This window comes from Podarcis bocagei (genome assembly GCF_964188305.1).
Source record: "Podarcis bocagei genome assembly, chromosome: 3".
Classification (NCBI taxonomy): Eukaryota; Metazoa; Chordata; class Lepidosauria; order Squamata; family Lacertidae; genus Podarcis; species Podarcis bocagei.
This window is the reverse complement of record NC_138127.1, coordinates 37,870,838-37,892,143: the sequence shown is the minus strand read 5'-3', so window position 1 is coordinate 37,892,143 and position 21,306 is coordinate 37,870,838. Positions and strand designations below refer to the sequence as shown.

Genomic DNA, 21,306 nt, shown 5'->3' with positions numbered 1-21,306 from the left:
GTCAAGATTTTTTCTGAAACTTCTTCTCCAAATCTTACACTGAATTTTTATTTGCCTCTTTGTTTCTACAAACTGCTGCACCAAAAAATATTGATTCCTCACTCCAGTCATGGTTTTCAGCTATACATATAAAGCTCTGGATTGTAGTTTAGTAGAGAATCAAAACTGTTAGCACCTCAGATATTCCCACCCCCAGCCCTACAGGGAGTACTACTATAATTGCTGTTTACTTAGAAAAAAAAGAATCCCTTGATACCAAGTAGCAGCCACAACAAGGAAATGCTTTAAAATCTTGTGATTTCAGGTCATTCCTATTATTTTGCTAACATGTCTTACACGTTTATCTTAATGGTTATAGTTTGATTGGTTGGATTCATTCACTGCCTTTTTGTCAATGCAGTGTACAATTTTGGAATTGTTCAGTTTTACAGTTCTCCCACCCACTCACCTGCAGATAAGGTAAAGCAAACAAACACAAACAACCCCGCCCCCATCATTTTTCATTCTCACAGAGCTGATTATATCTGTTGGTCCCTTGGGAGGAAGGAACAGACTCCCTGGCACACATGCATATGGTAACATTTTCCTGCAGTGGGGAGGGAATTCTCAGGTGCCTGATAGCAAATTTGGATTTTTCCAAAATCTGTGATAGTGTCATGGAATTAAACAGAAAATTGCGTATATGAGCAATAATTTTTCTATGTATGTATCTATGAGGTCTTTTTGTATATGAAATTCCCTGACCTACTCTGTTGTTATTCTGGACTGGCTAATTTTGTTTTAATTAGGTTTATGGATATATGTTTTATTTAATGTTTTAATGCTTCCTAATAAGGAAAATATGGTAATTTTCCTTTGAAATAATGGCATAAAAATGCATAAACTTATATTCATGTATTTTCCCTATACAGTTAAAATATATAGTACTGCCATTGAAAAGTATTGTATATGACTAAGGTCTATTAGTTACATTGGTCTACTCCAAATAATGCCACCCATAGCCATACAAAGATGGTTTGTCAAAACAATCAGAGCAGCATCCATATCTCTCCATCTTGTGAATTAACATAAATAAACAGGGACCACATAGCCAAGAAGCCATATTTTTGTATTTTTCTTTCACTAGTTTACATTGCTGAATTAAATTTTCATCCAGGGCTAGATGCTGGTACCACCTTCAAGTAGAAAATGTTTCCAGCCTTTCAGTTTTGCACTATTTCCATCAGCGCTGCAAGGAACACTTTGAAGATTAAGTCCTTGCATAATGATTATTTGGTTCCCCTCCCCTGCAAAAAAAAGTGAGGTCCCAGTCTAATTGAATGGACTGCTACTCTGTTTCCTAGTACAACCTGACTGAGAAAAGGTGCCACTTGAATCTCAGGTCAAAGTTATGCCATGTTGAATTCCTACCCAGTCAGGACAATATTTTCCAGACATTTTTTTCTTTCCTTAAGCCTTTTAACAAGGGATCGAAGTTTATCACCTATTTATAAAATAATCTTAGTTATAATGATAGCAATGTATTGAAAGCTGCCGAATTTCAAAGTCAAGTATGAAATGGATTTTTGTAAGTGCTTCTGCACTAAAAGTGATAAATTAATACAAAAGATAACGAACGTTGCATAATTATTTTTAAACCACCCACCTTATGGAAGCAGTCTAATTGACTTCAGTGCTGAAAATGTCAGTATGAAGTTCAAAGTGTTAATAGCACATAATCAGCCTAAAGACTGATTGGTAATATGTTTCATATCATTTGTGTTTATACTTTGAAATCCAGGAGCCACTTTATGTTTTTGAACTAATGCCTCTATTGCATTTGCAAAGAGGATTTGGGACAGTAGACATCCTTGTTTGGTGCTCTAGGTCTGTTAGGATGAATAAGAAGGATTGTAAATTTTGCATTGTTAGAAATTTCATAGAAACAAACAGAAATACTATTGTGTAGACTTCAAAGTTGATGAAAAACAGGCCACACAGTAAACCTGTTTCTATGAACTATCCACCTTCTTTAAGGTGTTCATATCTCACGTATACTCATGAATCTATGTTTATAGGTTACTTTCAATAGAATTAATTTGGTTTTTTATTATTTGTCTTAAAAGTTAGTGAATCATAGTAATTGTTTTGGCAAATAGGTTTGACAACTTTCTGGAATCTTCCAGTTTTATGATTCTCAAATATTGATATCTGGTTCTCTAGGTCAGAAGACTTGCCTCCATTTACATGGTATTTTTCCTTACCTGTATGTGCCATATGATGGTTATGGGCAGCTGGCAGAACATTATCTGCGTCATTTGGCATTCAGCATTGACCGAGCACTGAATGTAGCTTTAGGAAATCCATCCTCTTCTGTTCAGCATGTATTCAAAGTGTCACTAGTATATGGAATGTAAGTATTACTTTATTATCCCTTTTTAATTTGGTGGGTTGTGGGGCGTGAGTTGCTGTTGACAAACTTTAAAGAAACCTATAAGGTATTCAGGTTATAAAGCACTCTTAGTTAATAAAGGATTTAGAATCATAGAATTGTAGAGTTGAAAGGGATCCTGAGAATCATCTAGTCCAACCTCCTTAAATGCAGGACTCTCAACTAAAGTATCCATGACAGATGGCCATGAAGGAGAATTTACAACTGGGGGAGTATGTTGCACTCTCAAACAATTCTTATTGTCAGAAAGTTCTTCCCAATGTTTAGTCAGAATCTCCCTTCTTGTAACTTGAAAAAAGGTGTATTAAAAATACTCCTGCAAAGGCTTTGAGTTGACAATACTTGTTAGTATCCTTATACACAGAATAGAACAACTTTCCCCCTCCCAGTAAGTCATTTCAATTCCCACTCTCTCTCTCTCTCTCTTTTTTTAAAGTAATATTTATTGGAGGTTTAAAGATTACAGAAAAAAGAAGAAAGAAACAATGAAAAGTTAAACAAAACAAAACAATACCTTACAATACAGAGAAGAAAAAAAAACAATACAGCAAAACAACAAGAAAAACAAAAACATTTAAAAACACACCCAATGTTTCCGTATCTTTATCTTTAAATTACTTGTTTCATCGACCTCCTCACACCTCCCTTTTTTGTATTCTAGTTCAATTAGCTATTTCAGCAAATCCTTTCCATCTCTCTCAATTTTTGTTCTATAATCTATTTTAACACAATCTAACCTTAGATTTTCCACTTTGGCCCATTTAACAATCTATTTTTACTTAATTCTTTATAACATTTCTGCTAAAGCCATATAACTTCATTCCAGCATCCTTCTAACATTCATTAATTTTGCAATATTTCTGTAAATATACTTTAAATTTTTTTCCAATCTTCTTCCACCGACTCTTCTCCCTGGTCTCGGATTCTGCCAGTCATTTCCGCCAATTCCATGTAGTCCATCAGCTTTATCTGCCATTCTTCCTGGGTGGGTAGATCTTGTGTCTTCCAATGCTTTGCGATAAGTATTCTTGCTGCTGTTGTAGCATACATAAAGAAAGTTCTATCCTTCTTTGGCACCAATTGGCCGACCATGCCCAGGAGAAAGGCCTCTGGTTTCTTCAGGAAGGTATATTTAAATACCTTTTTCATTACATTATAAATCATCTCCCAGAAATTCAGTGGTGCCTCGCAAGACGAAATTAATTCGTTCCGCAAGTCTCTTCGTCTTGCGGTTTTTTCGTCTTGCGATGCACGGTTTCCCATAGGAATGCATTGAAAATCAATTAATGCGTTCCTAGGGAAACCGCCTTCAGACCAGGTCCGGGGACAGTCTGTCCCCGGACCTCTTCTGAAGGCTGGGGGGGGGGGACAAGGGCTTTTCTTCCCACCCCCAGCATTTTAAAAAACCCTGGGACAGCGGAGGACTTCTCCGCTGTCCGGGGCGATCTTAAAATGCTGGCAGGCGGCATTTTAAAATCGCCCCGGACAGCGGAGGACTTCTCCGCTGTCCGGGGCGATTTAAAAGCCCCTGGGAAGGCAGGCAGGGGGGACAAAGACTTTTGCCCCCCGCCAGCCTTCAGAAGAGGTCCTGGGGGCAGCGGGAAGCGAAGTGCTTCGCTTCCCCGCTTCCCCCGGTCTTTTGCAGCAAGGGGCTGCAGGGAGATCGCTATCTCCCCGCAACCCCTTGCTTCAGAAGAGGTCCGGGAGCAGCGGGAAGCGAAGCGCTTCGCTTCCCCGCTTCCCCCGGTCTTTTGCAGCAAGGGGCTGCAGGGAGATCGCTATCTCCCCGCAACCCCTTGCTTCAGAAGAGGTCCGGGAGCAGCGGGAAGCGAAGCGCTTCGCTTCCCCGCTTCCCCCGACGTCTTTTGCAGCAAGGGGCTGCAGGGAGATCGCTATCTCCCCCCAGCCCCCTGCGACCCTCCCCCGGCTGGAGAGGTGACACGCGCCTATGGCAGGAGCCTCCATAGGCGCACGTCACCTCTCCAGCTGGGAGAGCACGCGGGGGGCTAAAGCAGCCCCCTGCGACCCTCCCCCGGCTGGAGAGGTGACACGCGCCTATGGCAGGAGCCTCCATAGGCGCACGTCACCTCTCCAGCTGGGAGAGCGCGCGCGGGGCTAAAGCAGCCCCCTGCGACCCTCCCCCGGCTGGAGAGGTGACACGCGCCTATGGCAGGAGCCTCCATAGGCGCACGTCACCTCTCCAGCTGGGAGAGCACGCGCGGGGCTAAAGCAGCCCCCTGCGACCCTCCCCCGGCTGGAGAGGTGACGCGCGCCTATGGAGGCTCCTGCCCCGCTCGGGATGGCAGTCCCGGCAGGGCAGACAGCTCTGCGCCGCCATCCCGAGCGGGGCGGGACTTAGCGCCCCGCTCGGGATGGTGGCGCAGATCTGCCTGCCGTCCCCGGACGGCAGACAGCTTTGCGCGGCCATCTGGAGCGGGGCGGGCTTCTCCCCCGGCTCCCGATGGCTGTGCAGAGCCCGCGCTGATCCCGGCACGGCAGACAGCTCTGCGCCGCCATCCCGAGCGGGGCGGGACTTAGCGCCCCGCTCGGGATGGCGGCGCAGATCTGCCTGCAGTCCCAGGACGGCAGACAGCTCTGCGCCGCCATCCCGAGCGGGGCGGGACTTAGCGCCCCGCTCGGGATGGCGGCGCAGATCTGCCTGCAGTCCCAGGACGGCAGACAGCTCTGCGCCGCCATCCCGAGCGGGGCGGGACTTAGCGCCCCGCTTGGGATGGCGGCGCAGATGTGCCTGCCGTCCCCGGACGGCAGACAGCTTTGCGCGGCCATCTGGAGCGGGGCGGGCTTCTCCCCCGGCTCCCGATGGCTGTGCAGAGCCCGCGCTGATCCCGGCACGGCAGACAGCTCTGCGCCGCCATCCCGAGCGGGGCGGGACTTCTCCGCTGTCCCGGGAAGGCAGGCGGGGGGAGCAAAGACTTTTGCCCCCCGCCGGCCTTCAGAAGAGGTCCAGGACCTCTTCTGAAGGCCGGCTGTGGGCGAAAGTCTTTGCTCCCGACCGCCAGCAATTTAAAACAGGTCCCCGGAGATTTCCCTATGGGCTTTCGTCTTGCGAAGCAAGCCCATAGGGAAATTCGTCTTGCGAAGTGCCTCCGAAACAGAAAACCCTTTCGTCTTGCGGGTTTTCCGTCTTGCAAGGCATTCGTCTTGCGGGGTACCACTGTTCTTAATCCTTGGGCATGTCCACCAAAGGTGAAAGAATGTACCTTCAGTCTCATTACATTTCCAGCATTTATTATCGGGCAAATGATAGATTTTTGCAAGCTTGACTGGTGTTATGTACCACCTGTAGATCATTTTCATTAAATTTTCTTTTAAGGCATTACATGCCGTAAACTTCATACCTGTGGTCCATAACTGTTCCCAGTCAGCCATCATAACATCTTGTCCAACATCTTGTGCTCATTTAATCATAGCAGATTTCACCGTTTCATCCTGAGTATTCCATTTCAACAGCAAGTTATACATTCTTGACAGATTCTTAACTTTGGGGTCTAACAATTCTGTTTCCAATTTTGATTTTTCCACCTGGAAGCCTAGTTTTTTGTCCAAATTATATGCCTCCATTGTTTGATAATAATGGAGCCAGTCTCGCACTCTGTTTTTTAATTTTTCAAAACTCTGCAGTTTTAATCTGTCTCCCTCTTGTTCCAGAATTTCCCAATACTTCGGCCATTTGGCCTCCATATTGAGTTTTTTCTGAGCCTTTGCTTCCATTGGTGACAGCCATCTTGGGGTTTTATTTTCTAGCAAGTCCTTATATCTTATCCAGACATTAAACAGTGCTTTTCTGACAATATGGTTTTTAAACGCTTTGTGTGCTTTAACCTTATCATACCACAGATATGCATGCCAACCAAATACATTGTTGAAACCTTCCAAATCCAACACATCAGTGTTTTCAAGAAGCAGCCATTCTCTCAGCCAACAAAAGGTGGCTGATTCATAATAAAGTTTAAGGTCTGGCAGGGCAAATCCACCTCTTTCTTTAGCATCAGTTAATATCTTAAATTTTATTCGAGGCTTCTTGCCCTGCCAGACAAATCTAGAGATGTCTCTCTGCCACTTCTTGAAACAGTCCATTTTGTCCAAAATTTGCAATGTTTGAAACAGGAACAGCATCCTTGGCAATACGTTTTTATCACAGCAATTCGACCTAACAGTGATAACTTCAAGTTTGACCATATTTCTAAGTCCTCAATTCCCACTCTCTCACCAGTTTAGTTGCCATGTAAATTTGATGTCCTGAGTTTAATTCAACCCCAACTTTTCTTTCTCTGAAGATTTTTTTTTTAAAGTGGGCTATAAATTTATTAAACAAAATAATTAAATATATTAACTACACAGGTTTCCAGTACACTTGTGCTATATTCTTTAACATACTATATTTTGGTAAGCTTTTGTAATATTTCCTGGATAGTTTGAGAACCATATGCGAAAGATTTGTTTTAAAGCCATCTAGGATTGTGTTAGTAAGCAAAGTCTTACCTTTCAAGTCCTGTGATTCACTCTGGTCCATTTACTGCATGGTTTTTGGATGATAAAATGCCTCTCATGTAGGACTAGCAAACAGCCATGGTTATGATGCACAGAGGATATCCAAATCTGGAGCTTAGTGGAAGGTCTAAAGTGCTGAACTGCCATTTACTACAATAGGGTTGTTCAGCATACAGATCATGGGACAAACAATAACATTACACCTTACTGAATATTTGTTTTCCAGACCTTTTTATGGTTACCATGAAAAAGAAAGACAATTTATGAAGATCTACCTTTATAATCCTGCTATGGTGAAAAGGTAATGTAGTAAAAATATGATGTGTCTACTTTAGAAAATAACACTTTCCCTGTTACCTTTCAATATTGCACTCTGCCAGCGGCTGCCTTTAAAGACAATTTAGAAACTGCAGCTTCTAATTCTAATCTGTGGATCACTGGTGGCTCCTGGATCATAGTTTGGGAACTTCTGGCTTAAACAGATGCAAACAGCTTCTTTTAATATCTGCTCCTGCAAATATAACACATGTAAATTGGCTCTTTGGAACATGTTTTTAGTGCCTAAAAATTTGACTGTTTAGCTATAATTCTGTGTGCTAGAAAAAGTATATTTTGTACTTTTGGCTTGTGTTTCAGTATTGATCAGCGTTATATTTCAACCAGCTATATTTAAACCAGCATTATATTTAAATAACATGGTAATATGTTTCATTTCTAACTTTTTCCCATTTTAGAGTGTGTGAGCTTCTACAAGGTGGAGCCATAATGAATAAAAACTATCAACCTCATGAAGCTCATATTCCCTACCTCCTCCAGCTCTTTATAGATTACAACTTGTATGGAATGAATCTAATAAACCTGGCTGCTGTCAAGTTTAGAAAGGCGAAGAAAATAGGTATGCAATTCCAATTCATAAACATTATTTAGCAGTTTTTGACAAATCTCTGGAATAGACTTTGTGTGACACAAGATATGATAATTGATTCTGCCTTTCTAATAAATGATGTATTTTCCATACTATTCTTCACTGTTGGTATACCACGTAATGTGTAGAGATGTAGTTTGAATTGAGGAAAGAAACACAGTACTTTCCCACATTTAGAGACAATTTATTCAGCTTGGGGTTCTCTTAGGGTTATTTTTGTGATGATAGGAAGTTAGCTGGCATATACAGAGCTACATTGGAACTACTGCAGCCTCCTATTTAAGCATTAGCCAGCAGCCATATATGACAAGGAATTCCATGCAGCTGAATATGGTGAATTGCTTCATTTTTCCTCTGTGCTTAGGATAGACACCAGGTAGGCAGCTAGAGGAGAGAAGCCCCCTCCTCCACACCTAGCATAGAAATGCTCCCATATGAGATGTGATGATCAATCGAGACGACCTCCCCAAACCTATGGAAACACTGGTAGAGACCTATTGGATTAGAGGCTTTAAATAGGCATTATAAATCGGTTCTAAGTAGTGGTTCCAACTTTAAGATGCTGTTACACTTTTCACAATAAATGACAGACTAGCTGCTATCATTGTTGTTTATTGTATTTTAGATTATTTTAGTTTATGTTTATTACATGTGAAAAAGAAGTAAAATACATTAAAAAGGAATGCAGTGGGATGATTCAGCAGGCTATTCTGTTTTCAGGCTAGTAATTTTCTATGCTTATTCACAAAGTTGTGCTATTTAGATCGTACAGCTGCCCTACATTTGTTGTAAGGCTGATAAGACAACAACCATCTCATGCATTAACTGAATACATGAGGAGGAGGCTGGAACACTCCTGTCAGCCCTACCACAGATGCTGACACATTCTTTGTACATCCTCACCACCCCAGCTCCAGGAACATAGCCAGCAGGCAAAAAAGCATTTAGTGCATATATATGGGGGAGCCTCTGCTTTAGGGAATCTGTCATAGGCAGTAGCAGACAGTTGGGTGTAGTGGCAGTGCTTACTCCCTGACTGGGAGAAGCCAGATATTTGGAAATTAGTGTTGTGCAATGCACTGGCAGGAGTGCTGTATCAGCTCCACTTCTGAGTTTGCACAGTGGCAACTTTCCTTCTGCCTTGTTTCTCCCACTTTCCAGAAACAAACCAGCAAAAACTGGAAAAATGTGGGGAGTCCCATTTACTCCCTGGGCCTTCACACCACTGATAATGAAACTGTATATGATTGAGGCAATGTGCGTACACAGACATTTTCCCTTTCCTCTGTAGGACCTTGTTAACATTTCTCAAGCTCCTCCTTCCATGAATGTCAATAATTATCTTTGACTCTCTACCGTGACACTATTTTTCAACACTGGGAGAGCAGGTTTAGCCCTTATTTATTTTACTTATTTTTTTAAAAAAAATTACACCCTGCTTTTCACTATCGAAATCTCAAAGCATCTAACAACGATAAAAATAAACATTTAAAAAACAAATTAAACCTCAGATACTTAAAACCTCAGAAATATAAAATTTACCCCAACTGCTAGATTGTGACCGCTTCAAATTCTCTGACAGAAATGTCTGGCTCAGATTAATCTCTTCCAAAACCATACTTTTTTTATCAGGCAACAGGAAACTAGTACTGTTGTGAGAGGACAGTTGAGTTATACTAATGGGCATTTGGTTAGGGACCAATCTGTGGAACAGAGTATTGAGAGCAAATAAAATACGTGACCCAAGCAAATAAAAGCTAAGGCCCTAGAAGCTCAAACTTTGTTGGAAAGTATTAGTAGGTTTTCTTCTACTTATGCTACGCCCAATATTCTCTGAATCTGAAAAGGTCACAGGGCAAACAAATGGGATTAGAGTTTTAAGAACATAAGGCATATCCTGCTGGATCAGAGCAAAGGCCTATCTATTCCAGCATCCTGTTATCACAGTGGCCAACCAGATGCCTATGAAGCCCACAAGCAGGACCTGAGCATAATAATAGTTTCCCCACTTGTTTCCCCAGCAGCTGGTATTCAGAATCGTATACCTACTGATGCTCGTGTATTTTCTCAAGCACCCTTTCTTAAACTGATTTTGCATTTATTTTTGTTATAGGATTCTGACTTCATGTTTTGTTAAAGACTTCATGTTTTGTTAAAGAAACAACAACAAAAATCACTTTCAAAATAAATGTTTAGAATAATAATAGTTCACAGTACCTGAAAGCTTATCTACTGTTATCTGTTTGTAGGTGATGTATTAGAAGAAAGTGGATCTTATAAATACAGTTTGTCAGGACATTCTGCTACCAGAACCCTTCATCAATGGGAAAACAATCAAATACCAAGGTTAGCATCTCTGAATATATATCTCTCTAAATAGTCTTGAGACCACTTAGTCTAAAAAATAGTTATGGCATAAGCGTTCATGGACTGCATTCCACTGCATCAGAGGCTTGAAGTGTTACCCTGAGGTACAGAAATATATGCATATTTGGGGAAAATTGTAAACAGTAATGTCAAAAGAAAAGGAAATGCTAAAAGTATAGCTGTTGATAATTATGTTATTAACAGTGGCCACTGACTAAAAAATAGTTGAAAGTATACATGTCCAGGCATTGGTTAGCTAATTAACACATGAAATGTGAAAAAAAAATATTGCCCCAGTTCAGTGTCTACTTGCTGTCACTGGTGGATTAATTCAAGACAAAGGTGGCTGGATGGAGGAAGCATAGATAGGCCCAGTTAAGCCATGGTTAAGAATATGGTTCTGACCAAACAGGATTTACTAAATACAGTAAGTCTTCAACTAATGCACATTTCACTTGTGTGCATTCAGCTTTACACCAGTGGCAAAAAATAAATATAAAGTAAGGGGTGGGGTTCTGGGAAACATTACTTTGGCAATCCCACTCACTGCTGAACCCAATGTGTTTTGACTATACACAATTTTGACTTTAGGCGCAATCCCTGTATGGTAAGAATTCACCTCTACACCACCTTGTTCATTACCCAGTTGAGGAACAACCACCTTTTGAATAAACAACAGACCCAAGGAAACTATTTCCAAGTCCAGCATCCAGATTTAGGGACCCAGCATTTATTATAGCTATTGCAATAGGACAGAGCTCACAGCTCAATGTGCCAGTTCAGAAGGTTTGCCCCAAGGCACTTCAGAACAAAGTTTATATAGTAGTTCAAACACAGCAATCAAAGAGTCATAAAACATCTTCACGTGGGTCAGGAAACGTTACAGGTCATGAAAAGTAAAGCACATGTGGCTGCATACTGATATCTTCACCTCCACATATATATACAAGTACAATAAAACATCAAACACATATTAAAAATACAAATCTTGCCTATATTTCATGAACACATGAATCTGTCTCTCCCTTTCGGTACATTCACAAACCACTTATTTAAATACACCCTGACTTACCGTATTTTTCACTCTATAGGACACACCTTGTTTTAGAGGAAGAGAACAAGAAAAAAAATTCTCCCCCTCTCTGCGCAGCGCCCCTTCAGCGAAGCAGGAGGAGAAACTGAGCCCCTTCCATTTCTCCTCCTGCTTAGCTGAAGGGGCGCTGCGCCTTAGCTGAAGGGGCACCTACCCTTCAGCGAAAGCAACGCGAAGCCTCCAGAGCGTGGCGGGAGCGCTCCCACTGCGCTTCGGAGGCTTTGTGTTGCTATCGCTGAAGCCAAGGAGCCTGCATTCGCTCCATAAGACACACACACATTTCCCCTTAATTTTTGGAGGGAGAAATGTGTGTCTTATAGAGCAAAAAATACGGTACCTGTATTTATCCCATGGGACATATTCTGAACCTAACTTGCTTGTATATTCTGCCCCGTGCTGCCTGCAAATCTCTATAGATACTTTCTTTCAGTGGGGCTGTTTAGGTAAAATGAGTCTCTTTCTCTCAGTGCCATTAAGGTAGGGAACAGGTGATGATTTGCATACATGTTCATTCAGGGTGCATGACTAATGTGCCTCTGCCTACCATCTAACTATGGCATAAATATCATGACTTTAAAATGTTCAGACTATTTAAGATAAATTGTGATTTAATATTCAGTTAGTTATTTTTCCTACTAACAGAATTTAAGAGAATATAATTTTAGTGGGAAAGTACCATATTTTAATCATCCTTTAATTTTAATATAATTGCAGTTCTTTGATACTGGAGGGTGTTGAACCACAGAGTACCTGTGAACTGGAAGTAGATGCAGTGGCTGCTGATATTTTAAACAGATTGGATATTGAAGGTAAACAATTTTGCTTTGTGTAATCATTTAGGACATTAACAAGTTTGTTTTTTATGCGTGCTTAGCACAATCTTCCCGAGCTGTTCCTCCAGATATTTTGGACTGCAGCTCCCATCAGCCCCAACCAGCAGAAAAGGAAGTCTGGCATAGGCCAATGCATTCTAAGTGGTATTTAAAACCTCTAAGTTACAGTTAACCTAGTAAGTAAATATAACTGAAGGGATTATATAAACAATTGACACAAGGTGAAGGCAGGAACAGGTGGCGGGGTGCTACGCCGCTACCCTCCCAACAGTGGCATTGCTGCCACTTACTGGGAAGGTGCAGGGACAGGTACACTAGCTGAGCCACTCCGGTACTGAAGACAGTGTCCTACCTTACTCCCACAGCATTATGGTAAACAGAAGCAATGCTGCTATTGGGAGGGCAGCAACATAGCACCCCCTCACCACAGTAGTCAGGTTAATTCTTGCAAACAGCATAGATTGTACAAACAAGAGGTTTTGCAGTTTACATTTTAGTAAGCTTGACACTCCTGTTGAATTTGCTGTATTTTTCACTTTTTCCAGCCCAGGTTGGTCGGAACCCAGGTTTGCAGGCGATATGGGATGATGAGAAACAACGGCGTAGAGAAAACAATGAGTCCTCTCAAATTAGTCCTCCTAACTCACAAGGTAACTCACAGGGCAAAGTTGTTGTTGTTGTTGTTGTTACATATTTATTTCTCTTTTTTAAAAAAAAAAAGTTTTTATTGGGTTTTCCGCTTTTATAAAAACAATACACACACAAAAATAACACAAGACAAAAACATGTATAAATTCAGCAGATCCTCGTTTCATAACCTTGTTCCCTGACTTCCCCCCACCCCCCCTCGTGCATCCCAATTCCCAAGATTATATCGGCAAGTTGGTATTTCTCCTCTTAACCATCTTATTCATTTTATTACCTCTTTTCTAATAAAAAAAAAAAATTGATTTTCCTAAGTTGGACTTAAGTTCTCTTCCATCGATTTTTCATTTTATCTTAATTAAAAGTCATATTAATCAAACCTAAAGATCTTAAGAGTTTTTAAGAATCTCCTCTTCCCTCCCTCCCATCCCCGGTTTTTGTCCCTTCCCAATAGAAATCCAAAGTCAAGATTCTCAGCCTGGGTTCCTCACGTCCGAGGCTTTCAAGTCTCTTTCAGTCCCTCTCCGCCGGTCTTGTTGGTAGCCCTTTATGTCAGTCGTCAAATCTGGAAAAAGTTCTTTCACCATCAAAGTGTATTCTCTTCCCACAAGGAGATTTAAAAGCAACTGCTGGAAAATTTCCACAAAGCCTGTATCTTCAAAATCAAAGTCCAAACGGAGGCCCCAATCATATTTCTTTATTTTAAGTTCCTGTATTCCATATTGTCCCAGAACCTCCTCCTTGTTCTTCTGCGTCTTTCGCAGACTTGTGGTAGATATGTTCCCAGAGTCTCCTTGCTTGTGTTCCACAGATGTCAGCTTTTGGTTGTTGCTTCCCAAGGTTACTTTCACTTTTTCTTGTTTAGTCTCTTCCACCTCTGTAGACATTGTTTCCCATTCAGCTGTGGATTCTTTCTCATTCAGGTCCTCAATACAAACAGCAGAGTTGCCTGTTCCCAAGGTCATAGTCATAAGTTGTTTATTCATGGCCAAGCTCTGCTCTTGTAAGATTCCCACCAATTGAAACATCCTTTCGATTTCTACTAGTAACTTTCCATCCACAGCCATTGTATCCATTGTAGTTTCACAGAATTCCCCCTAGGGGGAATCTGGTTACTTATTAGTCTTTTCTCCAACAGTCCTTTAGCTTATTATTATTACTTTGTTTCCAACAATTTTGGCTCAATTATGACTCGTCTTAATCCAGAGGGATCTTAGATAGCGATTTTTCCACTTTAAACTGCCCGTTTGGCAGCTTTGACAGCTGTCAAACTCCACAGCTCTTACACAGGCACAAAGGCAGGACGTTCCCGAGCCCGGGAGGGGGGGTTGTTTAAAACAAAAAGAAGGTCTCCAAAACTCCTCTCTCCAGCACAAAATTTCCTTTAGCTAAATCTTGAAAGTTAGTGTCCTTTTTAACTCACCCCACCAAGGGTAGGCTCTCCAGCTTAGCTCTTATGTCGTTGCTTAGATCGTCTGCAAGGGGGGGGGGTGCGGACTTCCTTTTAGCACACCCCCCGGTCGTCTCCAATTCAGGGTAAAATTTTTAAAGTCCCAATCCGTCTTACTCACGGGTAATTCTTTCAGTCCAGATTTTCAAGGAAGGAAGTCAGCGCTCTCTGGTCATGGCTCGCGGCTTCGCTCCACCGAGGTAGCGGTCGACTCTCAGTGCCACGCCACCCCCGTATCCTCTCCGCAGCCTTTAAAAAGGCTCTTCGTGGATCAGGGGGGGCGGTTAAGGCACCCGCCGAGTCTTCAGTCCGCAGGCTTCCGCGCCTGCGGTTTTTAAGGGTCCCCGCGTCGCCGGCGCGGCAAAGACCCGTCCTCGGTAGAGCCGATTCCCTCCGCAGCTCGGAGGGAATCCGCCATTTCCAGATCGCGTCAACCCGGAAGTCCCCTACATATTTATTTCTCAGTCACAATTCCTGGGCAGGTATGTTTGATGGGTCAGTACTCAATTAAGCATTTGCTGCTTGTTGGGTTGTTAATTTTATCATAGCAATTAGAAAGTCAAGAAGCTTTCCCATTCTTCTAATACAGTACTGTAGTTAAAAAAATTAATGGAGACATCATGATAGTAAACTTTACATTCTTTATTTAAGCTGCTGCTCAAGTAAGCAGTGCCTGGTTTGTTGATTAATTTTAAAATGGTTAATCAGTCAGTGCAACAGTTTCAGGACTGCTGACACATGGTCCCATCAGATTGCCCCACTTACCAGCCTCACTTGCTGCAATCTTCAGACCACCTTCAAGGACAGCGCCCCCCCACAATGCAATACAGTAGTCCAGATGAGAAATAACCAGAAGATAGACAACTGAGGCCAGGCTACCTGTTCCAGGAATGGCCATAGCTGGCAAACCAGCCTAAGCTGGGCATAAGCTCTCCGAACAACAGAATCCACTTGAGACTCTTTTTTCAAGGCTTTAGGTGTATTTCCATTCCTTTGTGAGGCATTGATCACTCCTTGGACCCATAACATCAATCCCCTCCTAGATTTTACCAGATCTTATGGGCAACAATTGAGAGAGCATGTAAGTCAGTCCCAACACTGCAAGCATCCCATTCACATCCTTGGGCTGCAGCAACTGAAAGTGATCCCACAAGCTATAATTTGATAGTGCTCTAGATTCCTACAATCAGTTGCGGCATCAAGTAGTAGGTGATTACAAACGTTTTTGAGAATCCTCTGGATTTAGAGTCAGTTTTTTCACACAGTGCTCTTCCTTTAAGTTGGAAACAGCCTTCTGTGAGTGGGATAAACTTAATTAGTAGAACAGCAAATTTGGATATAATCAACAGATTATATTCCTTATAATATTTTTATAACTATATAAAAAGCATGGTAAAAAGAAGACAACCTTTTTAAAATTGGCTCAGAGCTGCTTGAAATTCAGACTATGTTGCTTGCTCTGAGCTTAAAAGTATTAGAAAAAAATACATAAAGAGATGGGTACTAATTGTTAATAGAATGCCTATGAAGTTTCAGTTTCTTATTTAGGAATTCAGTAGTCTTTTCTTTGTTGCTGTATTAACCATCCTGTATAACTTTTCCCCCTTAATTAAAGATCGTGGATTTGTAACTGCAACAGAAAGTGAAAAAATCTTTCAGAAGAGGCTTAAAGAAATCCTCAAGCAAAGTGATCTCTCTGTGTAAGCGTTCATTTAGCTTGTTACTCTTGTTTTTATTTGTGAGTTGTACAGTCATTTTAAAAGTTTTTTTTATTTATTAATAAGGACATTATCTGGATCACTGGACTACAGTAATGGATCACAGGAATTCTCTGCAGAGTTGACGCTACATTCTGAGATACAATCTCCTAAAGTTGTTCCGTGTTCACCAGCAAATATGGTAGAAGTACACAGAGATAAAGAACTCAGCAAAGGTTAGTAGTATTAATACAGTTGGCTTTTAAGTCAAATACAGCTCACCTTACATGAGTACATCCTAGCTGGAATTACTTTTATGGGAAAACTGAGCAAAGGAGGAGAAAGAGACATAGAAGAATGCACAAGGAATAATCTTTACCTTTGCATGTCTGTCTACAATATTCTCTGTTCTTTTCTGTGTCATAAAACAGCTGAGAAAAGCAAAAGTGAAGAGATGGGGGGGGGGAGAGAGGCACAGAAAAAACATTTCTCCCCCTGCATGCTTGCATTTCACTTTTTCTGTGGGTGTGGTGATGGTGAGAAGTGGCACCAAGGAAGAGTTACCTTCTGCATTTGCTTTCCCCAATAGTTTTTTGGGCAGGGGCGGGGGGAGAGAAACTTTTGAAGAAAAGAGAGGTTTAGTGCACATCCTTGTGCCCCACCTTCTCCCAAAAACACTATTCTCTTTCCATAAATTGCTGGGAAGAGGAGATCTGAATTGCACCCCTCTGTTCTCAAGTGCAGAAAGATCTACTTTCAGGTTTCCCATAGGCATCTGGTTGGCCACCATGAGAACACAATGCTGGACTAGATGGGTCATTGGCGTGATCTAGCAGGCTCTTCTTATGCTCATGTAATCTTCTGCCACTTCCTCTGAGCAAAATGCCTGGGAAGTGGCAACTTGTGAAAGGAGAAGGTACCCTTTGGAAATGTATTGGATCTGCTGCGAGTTCCATTAAATAACCACAACTGAGTTTGCTCAAATTGTATTAAGAAAAGTCTTGCCACCATCAATAGCTATCTCTTTCAGACTCTGTAAGTTGTATAAACTTATGCATCTCAACTAGCACAAGTCTCTAACTATCTTCTGAAAATCTTGTTCAACTAATTTGGATATGTTAATATGTTTATTAGTCTTCAGCGACTACTTTTGTGGGGGAAATGTGTTGGCAGCTCATGTGCAGAGTTTTAAATCTCATTTTTAGAGGAGTCCAACAGGAAGTATAAGGAGGAGGAGGCGCTTATTAATGAAGAAGCTATTTTGAACATCATGGAAAATAGTCAGCATTTTCAATCCTCATCTCAGAGACTGAATAAGACCCCGGTGTTCAGTAAGTACAATATAAATATATTCTTTTCCCCCACAATAATAGGTTATTCTTCAATATGGTCCATGCAGTTTGTCTAAACTGAGTTTACTGCAAAAATTAGATTTCTGTAAAGTATTTCTAGTTTAGTTCATCAGTAGTGGTGTTCTGTTACTGATTGAAAAGAGGAGCCTTTGAGCCCTAGTGCTCTGCAAAACCACTTCCCTTTGGAAGCTTGAAATTAAAATATACACTGCAAAAGTGAGAAATTATCAAAAGGTAGTAAGACTCTCATAGGACAAGGGCATCAAAAAGAAGATACTGTAAAACGTTTTGTTTGTCTAATATTTGCTTTTAAAATATTGTGTTCAATCTGCACATGGAAAATACAGGTTATTTAAGAGAACACATCACAAAGATAATCTTGAACTTTTTAAGATATAGGCTATGTCTGAATTTGTTTTTCTTTTTCTTTCAGTGGACAGTAGTGCTGATCAAGCCATGATACATCTCTTGGCTGGGTTGGAGGATGATGGATACGCAATTGGAGGACATGGTACATTATCACAACACTTCTCCTCTGGAAGCTGTAGAAATCCCCAGAACAGTGATGATGAAGAAAATGAACCACAAATTGAAAAGGAAGAAATGGAGCTCAGCTTGCTAATGTCCCAACGATGGGACAGCAGTCCTAATGACGTGAATGCAAAAAGAAGGTATCTTCTGTTTGTTGAATAGCTCTGGAGGAAATGGTACTAACTAACCTAGACTGAAGTTCTCATACTTAATAAAGAAAATCAATGTGGGTGTCCAGACTCCAGTATACTATGAAGAAAGGTGTTTATTGGACAAGAAATGTGATTGGTGATATAATTTCATGTGGCTCAAAAGAGCAGGCAGATAGAAAACCCCAAGGGTTACTAGACTACCAGAGCTTGAATTGGAACGAGAGAGATTTGTAAGTGTGTTCTGCAGTGACTGCTCCAGAATTCTACTGAATGGGTACGTTATATTAATGTGAGGAGGAAGGAACAGTGCTGCTGTGTCTGTGTAAGTTGTTACAGGAAGCCCCACCAGCAAGAAATCAGGTTTCTCAGCATGCAAAGATAAAACAAAAGCACTGGCGGGGGTGGGGAGGTGTGGACTTGATGAGAAATTACAGTGACGATCGCTGAGAGATGCAGGGGAAGGAGAGGAATTTTCAGGCCACATATCCTGCTATCTGAGTGAGCAGTTTGGGGAAATAAATAAGAGGATGAGCCCTCTAAAGGAAGCCCTCTAAATAAGAGGATGAGCCCTCTGTTGGAGATGGGAGCACCCATACTTGGTTCAAATAAGAAGGCAACAAGAAACAGATATATTGGAATCACGGTCTGGAACACAAACTCACAGTAGCATGCTTGTAACAGAAGAGTGGTGGAAATTTTAGGGGAAAGTAGGATTTCGGAAGCAGGATAAAATGCAAGTCCAGGGGGGAGAAGTCCTGTGATGAAAATGGAATCAACAACAGGCTCATTCAGTATAATCTGATGTAAGATTGTATTGGCACTCTGGTGGGTGGATTTCAATCTCTGTTGAAATTTGAACCCTACTGTGATTTTCATGAAATATTTTCGTATTCTCGGGGAAAGAAACCACTCTATGATTATTCACTTTTGCATCCTGTCAGTTTGAAATACAGTTTAATGACTGTCTTTAAAATATTGTATTAGACCACATTCTGTAGTGTAATAAGTTAATGTTCATTTTTAGTACGCAATGTTCAAATGCTTTGTATCCTTCCTTTCCAAGCAAAGTATCATGTATTAACACCATAACCAGTAAACTCTCAAGTGGCTGACCAAAGGTTTTTATATACCTGAAATAAATTGCACTTCCAGGTCATTGGGCAGAAGTAGGAACCAGAGCTCAACTGAAGATGAAGGCACTTCAGAAGATGATATGGACTGGAGTGAAAACAATTTGCTTCTGGCAAGCCTATCTATACCTCAGTTAGATGGAACTGCAGATGAAAACAGTGGTAAATCATAGTTTTGGAATTTCATATACCCATGAGAAAGTAGTTTTCCTTTCTTGATAAAAATATCTCAGTAGATTCCTTTGTACTAAATATTCTGCAAACATAGTCTATGAATTAGAATTCTCAACATAAATAGGTTGAAATTTAAAAACTTCATTAATTCATCTGTTTAAATTTCCTAACTTTCAAACTGTGACACAAAACTGTAATGTATTTTTTATTTAAAATATTTATTATCTATTCTTCATTGCAACTGCAATTCCAGAGTAGGTTACAAATAAAAACAAATGCAAGACTTATACAGTGGTACCTCTAGATACGAACGGGATCCGTTCCGGAGCCCCGTTCGCATCTAGAGGTAAACGTATCTAGCGACAGCACGTCTGCGCGCATGCGCATCGCTTTTCGCCACTTCTGCACATGTGCGTGATGTCATTTTGAGCGTCTGCACAAGCGGCGAAACCCGGAAGTAACACGCTCCGTTATCTCCGGGTTGCCGCGGAGCGCAACTTGGACGCGCTCAGCTTGAAGCAAATTTAACCCGAGGTATGACTGTAGTAAACTAGATGACTCTCAGGATCCCTTCCAACTCTACAATTTTATTATTATTTTATTCTAAGCAGACACTAAACTTTTTTGCAACTAGCCAGGCCCCTCATGACAGCCATTTTATGGCAACTACATCAGTTTCCAAATGTGCCCTCAAGCCCCATAATGTTGGGAACTCCTGATCTAGGTAAAATAGAATAACAAACTTTTCATGTCATTATTTATTTATTTCATATATTTGTATACTACTTAATGCCAAAACAGACTTTAAGCAGTTTATAAAAGATAACTGCATTGTTTACATGGCAAAATTATAGGCTATTTTATAATTTCAAAAAAGATGAAGTATGTGAACTAAACTGCCTTTGTTTCTGCCAGGAATAGAGGGGATACATTGTATCAAAGACTAGCAGGCAGCAAAGTGTCAGTTAAACTGTCATTGCAACCTAGTGTTGGCAAGAGGCCTGAGTATCGCAGGCATCAACAGGGTAGCCAGTTTTAATTGGACCATTGACATGCTTCCTCATCTTATTGGCTCATAATTACAGACCAATAAGGGTTGAATTTCACCCAAATTGTAGTGATTGGGTAAGGAGGGCTAGTAAAAGGTAGCAAAGCTCTGTGGCAGTCCTGAAAAGAGAGGTACTATCAAGTGACAACTGCTTATTGTAAACTTGAGGTGGCAGTTGTTGCTGCGCCAGGTTGAAGACTGCAGAGAAGTGAAGAACTCCAGGACCAAGTTGAAGCCTGCATGTAAAGTCCTAGGTGATGGGAGTTGTGTGTTAATTGGAGAAAGAAAGTGATAGGGTAACTGGCCAGGCTTGGTTAGGAGATAAAACTGCAGTTTTACATGTCTAAAGGGGCAATAATTCTGTTTATTCAGTGCTATTTAAAGTGACTAAGTGTAGCCTGATAAATAATCCTTCAAACAAGCATTACTATTTGTTAATACTTAAAAATGGCTTCACTACAATTTTAGTGCCTTGTTTTTAACTTTAAATTTAGTATTCTAGTCTGCTTTGTCCCATATCCATCTGTAGCTACTGAAAGGTTAGCTGTTACAGGAGAATATAAAGGTGCTATGGTGGCTGCAGAGATGAAGCGTGGGGGGGCGGGCACAGGTAGAATAGTCAGATGCGGGGATTAAGTGGAGGCTAGCAGTAAGGAGAAAAAAATATTAATCGCCACAATGTAACTGGTGAGAAAAATACAAGAAGGTAAGTGACTACATGTTGGCTTAATATGTTCTAGGTTTGGGCCATTACAATAACAAACATATATATAACAATTAAACAAAAATACAAGAAAACCATATAATGCAATAAAATCCTAGAAAAACAGAAACAAAGCACACTTTAAAAGCATCTTAAGAGACAAGGGAAGCCTGACTTCAATTGTCTTTGAGATATAGATTGTAGGGCGTAACTAAATTCCAGATTAAAAACACAGCAATAAAATATTTGAGGGTGGTATTTTT

At 41.1% G+C, this 21,306-nt stretch overlaps 1 protein-coding gene across 1 annotated transcript in view; it reads left to right on the top strand.

Annotated features, from left to right (window-relative positions):
• Positions 1-21,306, top strand: part of REV3L (REV3 like, DNA directed polymerase zeta catalytic subunit) — a 67,493-nt gene that overhangs the window by 6,442 nt on the left and 39,745 nt on the right. The window contains exons 2-12 of the mRNA XM_081186687.1: positions 2,203-2,392; positions 7,170-7,244; positions 7,678-7,838; positions 10,118-10,214; positions 12,043-12,137; positions 12,707-12,811; positions 15,872-15,956; positions 16,041-16,189; positions 17,159-17,284; positions 17,739-17,976; positions 19,141-19,280. Coding sequence (XP_081042813.1) covers positions 2,203-2,392; positions 7,170-7,244; positions 7,678-7,838; positions 10,118-10,214; positions 12,043-12,137; positions 12,707-12,811; positions 15,872-15,956; positions 16,041-16,189; positions 17,159-17,284; positions 17,739-17,976; positions 19,141-19,280 — 1,461 coding nt within the window. The remainder of the gene's footprint in view (positions 1-2,202; positions 2,393-7,169; positions 7,245-7,677; positions 7,839-10,117; positions 10,215-12,042; positions 12,138-12,706; positions 12,812-15,871; positions 15,957-16,040; positions 16,190-17,158; positions 17,285-17,738; positions 17,977-19,140; positions 19,281-21,306) is intronic.